Genomic DNA, 16,045 nt, shown 5'->3' with positions numbered 1-16,045 from the left:
ATTCTATATACATGGGATGTCTTTCCATTTATTTAGGTCTTCTTTAATCTCTTTCAGTGGTGTTTTGTAGTTTTTAGTGTGCAAGTCTTGAACTTCTTTTGTTAATTTTATTCTGTTTTATTCTTTTTGATGCTACTGTAAATAGAATTGCTTTCTTAATTTACTTTCAGTTTGTTTATTGCAGTTGTATAGAAACCTAACCGATTTTGTATATTGATCTTGTATACTACAACCTCGTTGAACTTGTTTATGAATTCTAGTATTCTTTTTGCAGATTCCTTACCATTTTTAAAACACAAGATCATGTTATCTGTGAATAGAAGTAGTTTTATATCTCCCTTTCCAAGCTGAATACCTTCTATTTCTTTTTCTTACCTAACTCCCGAGCTAAAATCTCCAGTACAATGTTGAATAGAAATAACACACGTGGGCAACCTTGTCTTGTTCCTGATCTTAGGGGGAAAACATTCAGTCTTTCACCATTAGGTATCATGTTACTGGGCGTTTTTCATAGATGCCCTTTATGGGTTAAGGAGGTTTCCTTTCATTCCTGGTTTGTTGAGTGTTTTTATCATGGAGGGGTGTTGGGTATTGTCAAATGCTTTTTCTGTGTCTATTGAGATGAGGTGATTATGTGGCTTTTGTTCTTTATTATGTATCTGCTTTTCTGTCTGTAAGAGCCAATTCCATCTTGTTTTACTTTGTTATTTGATCTTTCTTTTAAACTGTTATGTGAAAGAGGGGAAACATAACATCTTTTATATGTATTTATGAGTGAGAAATGGATATTGACTCTATTTCTCAGTTCTTCAAATCTCAGCACACCAAGTAAAATCCCTGAAGGTTCCAGGCTGAATAGATTGCCTAAGATTTTTATTTATTTAATCCAAGGAGTTCTCATGGTCAGTTCACCTTTTAATTAGGAGCTGCCATCAACGGCAGTGCCCAGCACAATGCTCCAGCCCTAAATAACCCCCAGCAAACATTGATTTGAAACTGAACAGCCTTCCTTTCCTAAAACTCAGCAGCACCTTAGACACAGAACAAAGAGGTCCTTCCAGTGTCCACCTTCCAGTTCCCTGATTTCAGGCACCTGCCTCATATTGAGTACTGTGTTTCCAAGGGGCCCTTCTGAGTCAGGCTTTTACTGACTCAAAGTGCCAAGAGGGAAAATGGGATTTAAATGTGCTGGTGTAGGCTTCGACTTTTAAAAAGAGTGTCACATTTTTTTTCTTCTTAATACAGAAAATTTGAAAATATAGTAAAATATGAAGAAGAAAAAGAGAATCACCTGTAATCCTCCTAGAGACTGTTAATTTGTGTTGTTCATCTTAGAATTTTCCCCTTGTATATTTTCTTTATGACTTTGAGATCAGGCTGTATATACAATTTTATGGCTGCTCCATGCCCCCCCTCTTTAACATTATAAGATAAGCATTTTACATGTTATAGCAAATTCTAAGTAAATACCAACTGAAATGACTGTAGGTCCTAGAATTTGCTTAATCCTTACCCTATTAATGGAATGGCAGATGGTATGTAATTTTTTGCTTTCACAAAAATACTGCCATTAACAGCCGTTTTTGGGGGGTGCTGGCATTGGAACACGGTTTGTGCCCATGTTTGTATTTAAAAGCTAAGTGGTTCCTGTACTCTGCAGACCACGAATCGGGGGACCTCTAGTGACTCCGGTTGTTCACTTAAATATTGCCATAGTCTGTCATCTGTGAAGTTAACCAGACAAATCCCCTCACAAAAACAGCATTACCACAGAAATTGACCATAATGAAAATATTTCTAAGCCTGAGATAATGACCCCTAGTAACAGTGAGCTGTTGATTTCATTAGAAGGAAATCAACTACTGTGAACAGTTCACCACAATGAGGGCCTTTTCCCCCAGTCCTGGTCTGTACTGTGAGCCACAGCACAAATGCTCTGTTGATTCCCACAGCCACGGCCAATAAGGGGGAATGAGAACTGGAAATATAAAGAAAAAGTGAAATTTGTCCAAATTAGGTAAGCCTTTCTTTGCTGTTTCAAATTAAGTAAATCCATAAATCCAGTATGAGGACTGCTTAATGTTTTGTATTCTCTTAGAAGAGTCCTGAACACTTGAAGACCCTTAGTGTGGTTCTGTTTATTACCATGAAATTTCTAATGTGAGGAAAAAATGTGGCCCCCATTGCTGCATGGTTGCTACTGCCCTGCAGTGTCTCACAGATCACCTCTCATCACCCCAGAGCCAGCACACAGCCGTTGGCCTGATTCAGTGCCACCTCACTCCTGCAGCCAGAGCAAGGCGAGGGTGGGAAGGGCCCGAGGGAGCTGGGGCTGAGAGTTCCTGAAGGAGACGATGTCCAGAAGTGGGTCAAGTTTCCTTGTCCTCTTTGTTTCCATCCCTTTCCCCATTTCCTAGGGTTGCCTTTATGTTCTCTGCGCCCCTGGATTTACGTACCTCCCACTGGGCAGTTCTCACCCAGGGCTGCCTAACCCTGCCAGGGTTCTCTTCAGGAAAATACAAACTATTCATGTATTTGCTGTTACAAAAGCAATCAGATGAATTTGCCTCATTAGTCATCATGTTGAGATTAAAATATAGCCATTTCAATTAATTGCCTCCTTAGATGGCATGACCTTTTATTCCTTCTCTCTCTCATGGTCATTTCTTCTGGAGGGTTCAAAAGTATTTTGAGATATTTTTTTCTTTTTGGTAATCTGAACAAGAAAGTAGCAGTTCCTCTATTCTCAACTTCTAATGAGTTTTGGAATCAGAGTTCAGGGCCATATGTCTTTGCTTTTCAAGAAACCCAAGGGGAAGCCCATAGCACTGATGTTCTGGAAACTTCTTTCAGGTTTTCCTGTTGCTAGATTTTAGGAGTTGGGATAAGGTAAACATTGAACTCCTAGGATCAGTTTGGCTTAAAGCTATGAAATGCTGTCACCTAAGAGGGATTCATAGATGGGTTAAAAATAATAATTATGCCTACAGTGTTCTTAGGGAGGCATGTGAGACAAGTTCTGTCTGGGTAGGGTTTTTGTTTTTGTTTCTTTTACTAGATTTTATTTTTTAGAGCAGTTTTAGATTAACAGAAAAATTGAGCAGGAAGTATAGAAAGTTTCCATATGCCCGCTACCCCCACACATGCACAGCCTCCCCCATTTTCATAGTCTTTTAAAGGAATATCCAGACTGCCTCAGTTTCCCCTGGTAGAAACTGGAGCTATGCCTTTAATGTTCCCTCCATACATTTTAGAAACATCATCGTTGGCTTGTCTGTCTCCTTACTGGATTTCAGCCTCTTAACAGCAGGGCCCCTGACCCCAGCACCCAGCACAGCACAATGAGGCCACTCACTCCATCGAGACCAGAAGCATCCCTGGTTCATTCTCTTCTGATCTCTCAGCCACCCTGGCCTAGAAGTGAATCACACTAAACCAGAAACAACCCAGCCTGTACCAGGGTGGGAGGTGAGAGGTGGGAGGTGGCCTTCTAATGAGACCATGGTTGTCATCAGAGAAGAGGTAAAAGAAAAGCCAGGGCAGAAGTGACTCTTTAGGAAGAGTTCTATTTTGGTTGTAATCTTAAGATGAAGCTCAGCTGGATGTGCCTAATGCATGTGCCTCTCTGAATAGAAAAAAGGTAACCTGGGGCCGGCCTGGTGGCGCACTGCGCTAGTGCGCCGCTTGGGAAGCGCGGCAGCGCTCCCGTCGAGGGTTCGGATCCCACATACAGACCGGTTCCCGATCACTGGCTGAGCGAGGCGCAGGGGCAACACCGAGGGTTGCGATCCCGTTGCCGGTCACCGGTCCGGTACGGGGGCGACACTGAGGGTTGCGAGCCGTTGCCGGACACGGAAAAAGACAAAAAATAAAAAAATAAAAAAATAAAATGGTTCCCCTGCCTCTTTTTGTTTTTCATGTCAATGAGGTTTGAGAGAATACAGACCAATTTTATATATATTCTACATTTTAGATTTGTCTCACTGCTTTCTCATGATTGGAAAGGGAACCACATTTAGATGCCTGTTCGAGTGCCAAGAATGGAATTTGACAGACATGTGAAAGAGAATAATAAGGCCAGCATTACTTTCTTCCAGGTCCTATATTTAATGCCTCTGTGCATTCAGACACACCATCAGTCACCCGGGGAGATCTGATCAAATTGTTCTGCATCATCACTGTCGAAGGAGCAGCACTGGACCCAGGTACCTCTCTCCATCCTTCCCCTTTCCCATTTTGCTTTTTGTAGATATTTCTCATATCATCTCTACTGAGTACACAGATTTGGGGGCAGTGATTGGACTGTCTGTTTATCCCCTAACTGGCTCAGTCAGTACTTCGTACTCATTAGGTGTTTAATAAATACTTGCTGAATGGATGCATCTATCTGCTAAATGGTTTGGAGATGCATCCAGACTTTTGAGTCTGATTGTCAAGACAATCAGAGGGTCAGCTCTGAGGCTGATTCAGGATGGTTTGAAACCTGGTGGGGCCACCTTCTCTTGTGTCTTTCATTCATTTATTCATTCCAGTAGTTATTGAGCACCTTTGATCTACACGTGCTGCTGTAGGTGCTGGGAACAGAGTGAGTAGAAAGCTCAAAGTCTGCTCTCATGGAGCTTTCAACCAGCTAAGGACAGAGGCAAGAAATAAATCGCCATGTGTATTAGTCCACTTTGTGTTGCTATAACAGAATACCAAGACTAGGTAATTTATAAAGAACAGATTTATTTGCTTATGATTCTGGGACAGCTCTGTCTGGCATGGGCCTTAGGCTGCTTCTGCTCTTGGCGGAAGGTGGCAGGCAGCCGGCAGGGTGGGTACAAGCAGATCACATGGTGAGAGGAAGCAAGAGAGAGAGAGAGGTGGTGCCAGGGTCTTTTAACAACCAGTTCTCGAGGGAACTAATAAAGCACGAACGCACTCTTTACTCCCCCCACCTAGAGAGAGCACTAATCCATTCAAGAGGGATCCGCCCCCATGACTCAAACTGCCACACTGGCGATCAGATTTCCATGAGTTCTGGGAGGACAATACATCCAAACTCCCATCACCATGTAATATCAGCTATTGATTAATGCTGTGAAGAAATACAGAGCAAAATAAAGCAGTAGCAAATGACCAGAGGGTGCTATTGTTGTTAGAATTCATAGAAAATCTTTGTAAAGCTTTTCTGAGCAGAAAATATTGGCATTGAGACAGGATGCCTAAGAGTTGTGGGACACATCAGTCTTACACCTTTTTTGCTTGGCCCCATTCAGTGACCAGTTGATGTCCCTCTCTCACTCTTCTACCCTTAGGGCTTAAAAGAACAGTAAATGCACCTAGGGTGTCTCTCTTGCTGCACACAGCACGACTTCACCACCCTCTGCCTTTTCCTAAAGATGCCGTGGAGAACCTAATTCACTAAAGCTGCCCTTTTCCCTCAGCATGCTTTGGCCCTGGACGCTGTTTGTAATGCCCCACCCATCACAAGCAGAGTCACGGGTTCTGGCAGATTTGCACCTTGGAAAGGCCAGATTGCACAGGGTTCACAAGTTTCTGTGTGGAGGCCAGAAGTGTGGCCCCAGGGAGGAAACTGGAAGCAGGTTTTTATTCTCCATCAAGGGGCAGGTTCTAAAGCAAAGTGAGAGTTGCCTGTGGTGGAACCAGAGTGGGGAGTGAGAGGGCACCAGGCCTCACAAGGGTCTGGGAGCAGAGGCCTGGTGGCTGCCACCATCTAGGTGGGTGTCTGGCTCCTGCAGGACTTCCAGTTGAAGGTTCAGGTGGCAACTAGTTCAGAGTCAGCAAATGTTTTCTGTAAAGGACGAGGTAGGAATTATTTTTGGCTCTGTGAGCCAGATGGTCTCTACAGTAGTTCCTCCTTGTCCACGCTTTTGCTTTCCATAGTTTCAGTTATCCACAGTCAACCAAATGTAATATATACAAGATATTTCAAGAGAGAGACCACATTCATATAACTTTTACTTAATATGTTGTTATAATTGTTCCATTTTATTATTGATTATTATTAACCTCTTACTGTGCCTGTTTTAGTCCGTTTTGTGCTGCTATAACAGAAATACCTGAGACTGGGTAATTTATAAAGGAAAGAGGTTTACCTGGCTCACAATTCCGAGACAGCTGCATCTGGCACGGGCCCCAGGCTGCTTCCACTCATTGCAGAAAAGCAACAGGGAGCCAGTGGGCACAAGCAGATCACATGGCGAGAGGAAGCGAGCAGGGGGTGGGGGGAGAGAGAGAGGAGAGAAGGTGCCAGGGTCCTTTAAACAATCAGCTCTCGTGGGAACTAATAGAGCAAGAACTCACTCATTAATCCCCCCTCCCCCAGGGAGAGCATTAATCCATTCATGAGGGATCCACCCCCATGACTCAATCAGTTTCCAACACTGCCACATTGGAGATCAAATTTCCACGTAGTTTTGCAGAGGACAACACATCCAAACTCCATCAGTGCCTAATATATGTTAAACTTTATCATATATATATATAAATGAAAAAACATAGTTTATATAGGGTTAGATACTATCCATAGTTTCAGGCATCCACTGGGGGTCTTGGAACATATCCCCGATGAGTAAAGGGGGGACTACCGTACTCAACTCTGCCATTATATTGTGAAAGCAGCTGTAGATACTAATGTACACAAATGGGCATAGCTGTGTTTCCATGAAACTTTATTTACAGAAGCAGGTGATAGACTGGATATGGCCTGCCAGGCTATTGTTTACTGACCCCTGGATTAGTAGATTGATACCAAAATTGGCTCTCTTAGGGAAGCTGAACATGGTTGATCTTTAGAGGTAGAACAAAAGGGGAAGAATTTGTGGAAGATATTTGAAAAGGAAAAGAAAGAAACCCATCCAAGCCAATGGAGCTGGTTAACTCTATTTACAGGGGTAAAGGAATGAGGAGCCCAGGACTTGAATGAGCGGCTGCTACTATACCTGAGATGTGTGAGACCAAGGACACAAAATAGGACTCAGAGGTGAAGATGAGAGTAAAAGTAGAGAAGACTACTGGGGAACGGGAGGGAAATCTTTTCCGAAAGTTGGAATACTGTAACACTGTTTTCACCCTCAAGACTCATTTATGATATATACGAAAATAAATCCTTTCCATGCTTTCTCAGTAAATTAATAGGTCACCAGTTGTGCCCTTAATATAAAAGTCTTTTCCTCCAGTGTAATTGCAAAAGCTATAGGTAGCTGTTATTTGCAGATCACAATTTTCCAGAACTTTGCACTCTTGGACTGTGTGGGTGGAAGATTCTAAATAATTAAACACAAGTTGAATTTAGTTTTCCTCACACATCCTATGGGCTGTGAGGGAATTCTCTTTTGGAAAGGACACGTTGCATAAGTGGCCTGAGGACCGGGCGTTCCTCTGCTGATGTGGGAGTGGGGGCAGCAGATCGTGGCTCTCCTGAGGTGGTGTCTAGGTCAGATTCTTTAGAAGCAAAGCCTGAGACAAGTGTGCAAGTGATTATTGTGGGGTGCTCTCAGGAGAACACCGTGAGGGAGTGAGGGAATCAGGATGGAGCCAGGCAAGAAGGCAGGCAGTGATATGAATTCAGAGCAAGGCTAACTCCCACGGGGAGCTCTGGTGCATGAATTGTACCACAAAGAATTGAACACCTGGAGGTAAGGGGACTGGGTTTTTCTGTGCCCTCAATAGTCAGTCACTGTCCACAGACCGAATAGCCAAGGAGCAGGGGTGTTTCCTGACCTCCAGGAGGCATCTCCAGCAGGTGGCTTCTGTCAGCTAAGGCCAGTCCTCTGGAGGAGGGTACAGGTATGAGAGCTTTAGCAGCCAACACCTGCAGCAGCTGGTCTGGGCGAGACACTAACAGCATCTGCTGCCCGTCTCTTAGCAGCATCGACCTGTAGGACCATGTATGTTGAACGGTGAAGATAATGTCGCTCATAGTGGCCAACTTCTATTGAGCACTTACTATGTTCCAGGTGCCGTTCTAAGCATTTTTATAAATGCAATTAATTTAACCATGGGTGGTGTTATTTTCATTTTACAGATAAAGAAACTGTCTCAGTGAACTTAAGTGGCTCACCCAGTTCACATAGCTAACAAGTGCTGGTGCTGGGATTCTAGCCCAGGCAATCTTGGCCCTGGAGCCTGGCCACCACACTGTAAGGCACAGAGTGGGGACCAGGGGTTAGAGTCTGGGCACAAGTAGCAGGAACACAATTGTGACTTTTTGACTTCAATAACTACCCAGCACCTGCAGGTGACAGCAGCACTAAATTAGCTTTCACTGAGTACACGAGAGTCACCCGGTGCCCACTCTGTCCCTGCACTGAGAGGATGTGAGGGGGTTGACGGCCCTCCCTCTGCCCCTAGGGAACTGGTCTTTTTGGAGACAATTTACACACAAGAAAATTTCTTGTTCTAGTGCCACAGTGGACCAATGGGGGGGGAAAGCAGATATTATATTTTTAGCATGAGCTGAAGAGAAATTATTTGGATAATTTTGTAGAAATTTTCACTTTTAGTTTTGCTTACACTCTTGTAATATGTAAGCATCTGAAAATTATTTATCTTAAATGTGCTTTTTGAGATTATTAGTGTATTTTTACTAAATGAATAAGTCTTTTTGTTCAGCAAAAATTGTTATTCAACATTTATATAGAAAGCCTCAAGCAGATTTAAGATAAAACAGGTTTTGTGGCTCATAGTCTCTTCTTGCTGCTGGATCAATGTCAGAGCTGACACAGCTGAAGTTGGTTGGTACCAGTCGAGAGAAGAGGTCAAGGGCTGTGATGTGAGCTCTGTTTTCACGTTCTGTGAGAATTACCACTTGTGTTAAAGTCTCCTTTCTCTTAGGCCCTATTAATTTATTTGAGCTGTTAGAACCTTACTTTTGCAGAGTACTTTACCATGCAGCAGCATTACTCTCTGGGACTGTAAAACTGTGTTCAGTTTTCTCAGCTTGACATTTTTCTCTCTTGTTTTGAACTTACACACTTCTGCAAGAAAAAAAAAACAGTGAACAATAAAATCTAAACTGTTTACAACTCTAAATTTTGTACAATTCATTTTGTGTACATTTTGTACATAAAAGGACTTTAGTGTCCTAGTCTGGAGTTGTTCTGCCTGAAATTTTCTCAGCTTGACATTTTTCTCTCTTGTTTTGAACTTACACACTTCTGCAAGAAAAAAAAAAACAGTGAACAATAAAATCTAAACTGTTTACAACTCTAAATTTTGTACAATTCAGTTTGTGTACATTTTGTACATAAAAGGACTTTAGTGTCCTAGTCTGGAGTTGTTCTGCCTGAAATATCAAAGGACCCTGCCATCTTTGGGAGACACAGCATGTGGTGTCACTACATACCAGCTTTATGTTCTCTGGGGGAGACATTTTTTGGCCCCAACTCTTCTTCCTATGACTCCTTAGGCTGGGTGGTGGCAGTGGAGGGGTTAAGAGGCTGGACTCTGGAGCTGGACTCCCTGGGTTAAGCTGCGCACTCTGCTGCCTGTTGGCTGAGATCTTGAACAAGGTATTTAGTCTTGCCATAGAGGGCGAAATATTAAAGTCCCTTCATCATAGGGCTGTTGTGAGGATTCAGAGAGACTTACAGCATGTAGAACAGTGCAGGCCCATAGTGAGGGTTACATATGTGGTAGCCATATCTATTACTTCTGCCACCTTTCAGTTTTGGCTTGGTCATCCATAGACAACATGGCATTTGATGTGTCCTGGTTTGCGGTGCATTCCTTTGGCCTGGACAAGGCTCCTGTCCTCCTGTCTTCCCTGGATCGGAAGGGGATTGTGACTACGGCCCGGAGGGACTGGAAGAGTGACCTCAGCCTGGAGCGTGTGAGTGTGCTGGAATTCTTGCTGCAAGTGCATGGCTCCGAGGACCAAGACTTTGGCAACTACTACTGTTCCGTGACTCCATGGGTGAAGTCACCAACAGGTTCCTGGCAGAAGGAAGCAGAGATCCACTCCAAGCCCATCTTTATAACTGTGAAGATGGATGGTAAGAATGACACACAAATCTTTCTTTCAGTGTTTGGGGAATGTCTTCTCTCTGTGGCAGGCTGCAGCCGACAGAATCCAGGAATCTGTCACGATCTGAGGAATGTGCCACAGCATGCCCTGCTTCCCTTCTAGACCTGGCCTGGGCCTGAACCCAGAAAGAGCACAGCAGTCCTCACTGTTTTCCCAGCTTTGCTATCATGTGCTGGTGGCACCATTGGGAAATATTCTCAAGACTTACTAGAAATATCTTCAAGGCTTTGCCTCTTCTACAGATCCTGTAAAAACCCACTTTACTGTGTCCTAGGGTTGGCATGGACACTGGTTGGCAGAGGCAGAAAACAGCATTGGGAGAGAGGGTTCAGGTCTCCAGGCAAGGCTGTAGCTTTGCCCACCTATTGGTTTTGCTTCTTGGAGAAGGAAGGCTCCTCCTGGAGTCCCTAGCACAGAGTGGGTAGTTCACAGAGCCCAGGTGGGAGCTTCACTGGCCCTCACTGAATAGCAGGTCAGCTGAGCTAGATGGTTGGAGCTCTGTTCCCTGAGCATCCCAGAGTGGAGACAGTTGGTGCTTGGTTCACAAGAAACCTGTCTCGTCTGCAGAAAGATTCAGAAAGTAAATGTTAATTGAAGTAACTCTGTGGAGAGAATTAAAGTCCAGGTGCCTCTGAGGATTAGTAGAAACCTTTTGGGTATATTCCCCTAACGAGATATCAACATGGGGAGATGGACATTGGAACCCTGGCTCTTCCACAGATCACTTAGCCTTTCTGATCCACTTTCTGTCTTGTAAAGTAGGATAATAATCTCTCATGGGGCTATTTTGGAAATTAAACCAAATTAAGTGTAAGGCACCTAGCACAGTGGCAGCATCTACCCAAGGAGCACTGGTACTTATAGCAAAGGAAAGATGGGGTTTTGGAGGTGGAACCCAAATGGTGTTTGTGCATTTCTGAAACTTAAGTCATTGTAAAGTAAGGCAAATCATAACTAAAGCCAAAATGTTTCATTATTTATTTTAGTTATACTAAGTTTCCATTTACATTGCCAGAGCTAGGGCTCAGACCCTCCAAACCCATTGTACAGACTGGGTCCCCAGACCCCTCACACGCAGGTCCATGCTAGGTAATTGGGAAAGATTTCAGGAGCTGTTGGCAGATGACATGAGCTCAGTCCTCAGCTTCCTCAGCAGCAGCAGAGCAGCTTACAGGTCCGGCAGTGGCAGTCACCTTGCAGAGGGTCCCGGGGGCACTAGCAGCAGCCTCCAGCAACAATAGTGACCTCCCCATGCCCCCCCATGGGGGGGCATCCCAGGGATGGGAGGCACCAGGGATCAGAGCCACTCATCCTTATACTTAAGTCCATAACCCAGGACACCTGGGTGCACTTGTGCAATTACACTAGAAGATAACCAAGGAACACCTGAGCGCATATGCCTGTTTACATCAAATGCTCGGCAAGATTCTGAACATCTGAGGGGCCCTGACCATTTTTCCTATATTTTCCCAACAGTCATCTATACCATATTTGCATCTTAAAAATTCCTTGCTTGAAGTAACTCCATATGAAAACCCAGGTTTACCAAACAAGTAAGAGAGTGATTATTCACTTTGCTAGATAATTTACTATAGTGTTACTTAAAATAGCTCTCTTAGTACACTTCACTTATTTAATGCATAGAATTGATTTATGCAGTTTTTTTAGGATGCATCTGCTGCTGAATGTGTGGTGCCCTTATACTGACTTTTAAAATCAATCTCCTGCCAAAACCCTAAAAAGCAAGTTAACATTCAGAGGCATCGAGTGAAATTGTTTTTATGGTTTTCTTACCCCCACCCCCAGAAGTGGGTGGGGAGACATTTGCTCAGTTTTTGGACAGACACAGCTGAGCTGCTGCTGTCTCCAGTACTGCGCTAGGTGCTGAGTCCAGGAGGAATGGGATATCCATCCTTCAGGAAGATCCTGCTCCAGTGGGGAAAGCAGGCCCCAGGCTGCCTTCCTTGCAGCACTAACCGACTTCCCCTTTGATCTCTCCCTCTTAGTGCTGACCGCCTTCAAGTACCCGCTGCTGATCGGTGTGGGTCTGTCCACCGTCATCGGGCTCCTGTCCTGCCTCATCGGGTACTGCAGCTCCCAGTGGTGCTGTAAGAAGGAGGTTCAGGAGACCAGGCGGGAGCGCCGCCGGCTCATGTCAATGGAAATGGACTAGGCCGGCCAGGAAGGGACTGACAGTGGGATGTTCTAGGAGCGATCGGGGCAAGAAGAGGACAGTGATGTTTGAAAACCAAGTGTGTTACACTAAAAACCAGTCCTCTCTAATCTCAGGTGGGACTTGGCGCGCTCTCTTTTCTGCATGTCAAGTTCTGAGCGCGGACATGTTTACCAGCACACAGCTCTTCTCCCACGGCACTTTCTGATATAACAATCGAGTGTGTGTTTTCCCAACTGCAGCTTTTTAATGGTTAACCTTCGTCTGATTTTTTTCTCCTAATAGTTTGTAGATCCTCTGACTTGTGTGTGTTTATAGCTTTTGTTTCAAGGGGTTGCGGTAAGGAAGGGGTGATGGCATGCAGAGTTCTTTATCTTGGGTGGGAATGTGCCTGCCTGCTGGAGAGCCGGCTTCCACGTTGGAGGCGCGTATTAAGACACCTGCTAAATACGACCCTCCTCCCTGGCTTAGAGACAACACAGGCCCGTGCCGAAGGCTCGTTTGTGGCTTTTACTACCCTACCCCACCCCCTATTTTCAGGGGTTTAGAATACATTCGAAATCTAAACTTGGAGTATATAACTTCTTATTGAGCCCAAATGCATTTTTTTTCTTTTGCTTCTCTGCCCGTTATCCATTTCTTCTGTATTTGTTTTATGTGAGAGTGCTGTAATGGCAGCCCTGGAATCTAGAATTTGGCTCTCCACCGAGCACCTTATCTTGCCACCTTAGCCTTAAGAATGAATATGAAGAAAAATACACAGCCACCTCTGTCCAGGGCAGTAAGAAGGTCTGCAAGGAAGAGGAGATTGAGGACAAGGAAAGAAACAGACTCTCTGAAAGTTCTGTGGTCACTGAGCCTCGAGGGATCCTGGGAAGTTAGATGTATACAGCTCAATGGGAGGGTCGGTGGTGCCAGGGGGTGTGTTAGGGTGAAGAAGACACCTCCATTCCCCTCTCCTGCCCTTCGTGGAGGACAAAGGCATTGGCCACCAAGGGACTTGCAGGGGGACCCACAGACATGCCGTGTCCTTCACGTCCTGCTTGGGGTCCTTAACATGAAGGCAAATTGCTACTTGCAAGACTGACTGACTTCAAGGAATCAGAGATTGCCTAGAAGAACCGTGTATTTTCCATGACCTTTTCAGTCCTTCAAGTCTGTTAAAGATCCCCTGCAGGGGGTTAGTGAGAAAGGGTATATTTTGTGGTATGTTTGGTTTTCTATTAGGAACATAAAGGAAACCTAGCAATTTACTGTCACGGGAACAGCCTACAAAGTAGCACTGAGAGCAGTCCACTTTGCCTGACTGCTCCCATCAGGAATAGGACAGTGGACAGAAAGAGATCGTCTGAGTCCCGGCTGCTTCTGCTTTAAGAGCGCTCCCCTCGGAGCCTCCGCTCCCTCAAGTTTCTCCCCCTGCACAGCACTGGCCTTTCCGAAGCATCCCAGTGGGGTTTTCTGAGGCTCACTGGTGACTCATGCCCTAGTTGCAAACCTCTGTGCTTTTATCCTGGCTCTGAAGGATCTTACACTGCTCTGTCTTCCTAAGGGGAAAAAAGATTCGTTTGTTTTGAGCAATAAAGTAATACAAAATGATGGGCATTCATGTACAGCTCTTTGTCACCATGGGCCAGATGAGCTGTGCTCCTCCCAGCTCACCCTGTCCCCCCGCTTTCCTCTCTCTGCTGCCCATGTTGGCTTCTGCACTTATCACAGAATCACCCCCAGAGACAGATTTCCACCGAGTTTTCCCTTTTTGTTTTGCCCACCAAGGGGACCACTCACATAATAGAAACTCTAGATTCTCTGCCTATGATAGCAGCAGCAGCACTGATGGATTCCGGGCCTAGAGTCTGTGGCCGGAACACGAGCAGCAGTTATGTCCCCCCCAGCGCATGAGTGACAAGAGGAAGAGGAGGAGGCCTTGGTGGCACTAGATTTGGGTATTTTCCACATGTCATTTCCTAACTGCTGTTTCAAAGGAGAAGGGTCACAGGTGATTGTACAGACAGGAATTAAAGAGAGAACAAATATAAACAGGTGCTGTTTTAGTGACAGCCAGTGCCCCGTGAACCCTTGCAGTTAGTAAAAGAAGACTCAGGGCTGTTGTAGCGTAGGCCCTTTTTAGTAGGAGGTAAGGGTACCCGGGTATATGTAAAACCACAGACTGGGTCACATGAGACACTCGGTGGTGATAAAAGTGACGTGTACTCACATGTCATACCTTTTCCTTTTACGTTAATGTTGCAGTTCAAGGCTGGGGTTGTTAAGGCATTGACCTCCACTCACCCACCCGATGTCCATTGTGCCTGCCAAACTGTGAGTCTGGGAGGAAGTGCGGAGAAATCCCAGGGCATTGTATCTAGGGCCTAGTTACTTCCAGGAACATAAATTAGCCTAGAATGTGTTTTTAAAAAGTGTGAGATACACTCTTGCCGTACCATATAGGGCTCTCCACCAAGTGCTCTTCCAGAGGGTCCTGCCAGCAGCACTGGTGTGAGGGAAAGAAGGACCCAGCCACAGCTCACACAGATGAAATTGCACTTCTTAACGAAAAGAAACTTGATCAAAGTTTTTTTCCCCCCGATCATAAAAATATCCCCAGAAAGAGCCTAACCTATGTCCAGATAGAAGCCTCAAAATTACTTTAAATTGTTTACTTTATGATGTTTACATATACATTTCGCTTTTAGAAAAAGAAAAATGCAAACCCTGTCTTTTTAAACAACTTTTCAGATTTTTCATGGGACGGTGGAACTCTGACTCACCAACTGGATTAAATCTTAACTTAGAAATGTATTTGTGTGTTCCCCTCTTCCTAACCATGTGGCTCACTAAGATCCTGGTAAAGAAGAACCCCCCTTCCCCGCCCCCCACCACCAGACCTTTGTCTGTTTCCTCGGTGGCTCTTGCTTCTTGCTTTGCAGACTGCCTGCAGCCATGATTTTGTCACTGACATCTGTGAGCCAAAGACTGAGCCTTTTTGGCAAGAATAATAAGCAATACTACACAACTTGCTACTTTCAGAAACTTTTTTTTATTTTAGCTTCACCGATGACAACAGAGGAACAAGGGAACTGGGATTTGGGTAAGTTCTCCTCCGCTGTTTGACCAGTTTCTCAGTGATAAATACGTATGCAGATCCCTAGAAGAAAACAGTTGACTGACTTTCTTTCTTAGCGTGGCACATACGGATCTGCAGAATTTTCCATAGACAAAGAAAAGGTCTTGTGTATTTTTGTCCATATATGATGTTTTATGAACTAATTGTATTGGTTTATACTGTGACCACAAATATTATGCAATGCACCATTTGTTTTTTTTTATTTCATTAAAGGAAGTTTAATTTAAATTGAAGTTGTGTGAGGAACTTGATATTGGCCTCTGTTATCATTTAGTGTCTTCAGCTTGGGGGATGGTGGCCGAATTCCAGAAGCAACTTTAGCACCTTCTGATCTCTTTGAATCTCATAAAAGCATTGTAGATTTTTCACTAACGATAAAAGAAGAAATGGATTTAAGGGGATCAATATTGAGGTCCCCACCAAGCAGAAAGGTGAGGGCTAGGATCCTGTTGCTTGCAGATGGTCTCTGGTCTTTCAGGGAATTCTCATGACCTTACAGGTCTCTTCTCAGGAAAGAGAGAAGTTTCTCTCCACAAATGAGGAAACAAACATCGAAGTTCTGTGACCATATCATGACTGGAACAGAATGGTTTTTCTGACTCATTATGCAATTTGGAGCCAAACCAGCCCAGAAGGTACTAGCCCCTGTAATGTAAAACAGTCCTCTTCCCTTGCCCCCTGGCTTCAGCAGACCTGCACATGAGTGAACGCCAAG

At 44.5% G+C, this 16,045-nt stretch overlaps 1 protein-coding gene across 1 annotated transcript in view; it reads left to right on the top strand.

Moving 5' to 3' along the window:
- Positions 1 to 15,563, top strand: part of PTGFRN (prostaglandin F2 receptor inhibitor) — a 78,306-nt gene extending 62,743 nt beyond the window's left edge. The window contains exons 8-10 of the mRNA XM_008584521.1: positions 4,098 to 4,205; positions 9,696 to 10,001; positions 12,040 to 15,563. Coding sequence (XP_008582743.1) covers positions 4,098 to 4,205; positions 9,696 to 10,001; positions 12,040 to 12,206 — 581 coding nt within the window. The 3' untranslated portion in view covers positions 12,207 to 15,563. The remainder of the gene's footprint in view (positions 1 to 4,097; positions 4,206 to 9,695; positions 10,002 to 12,039) is intronic.
- Positions 15,564 to 16,045: the final 482 nt, after the last annotated feature.

The sequence above is a fragment of the Galeopterus variegatus genome, unplaced genomic scaffold (assembly GCF_000696425.1).
Source record: "Galeopterus variegatus unplaced genomic scaffold, G_variegatus-3.0.2 Scaffold3297, whole genome shotgun sequence".
Taxonomy (NCBI): domain Eukaryota; kingdom Metazoa; phylum Chordata; class Mammalia; order Dermoptera; family Cynocephalidae; genus Galeopterus; species Galeopterus variegatus.
This window is presented reverse-complemented; position numbering and strand designations above follow the sequence as displayed.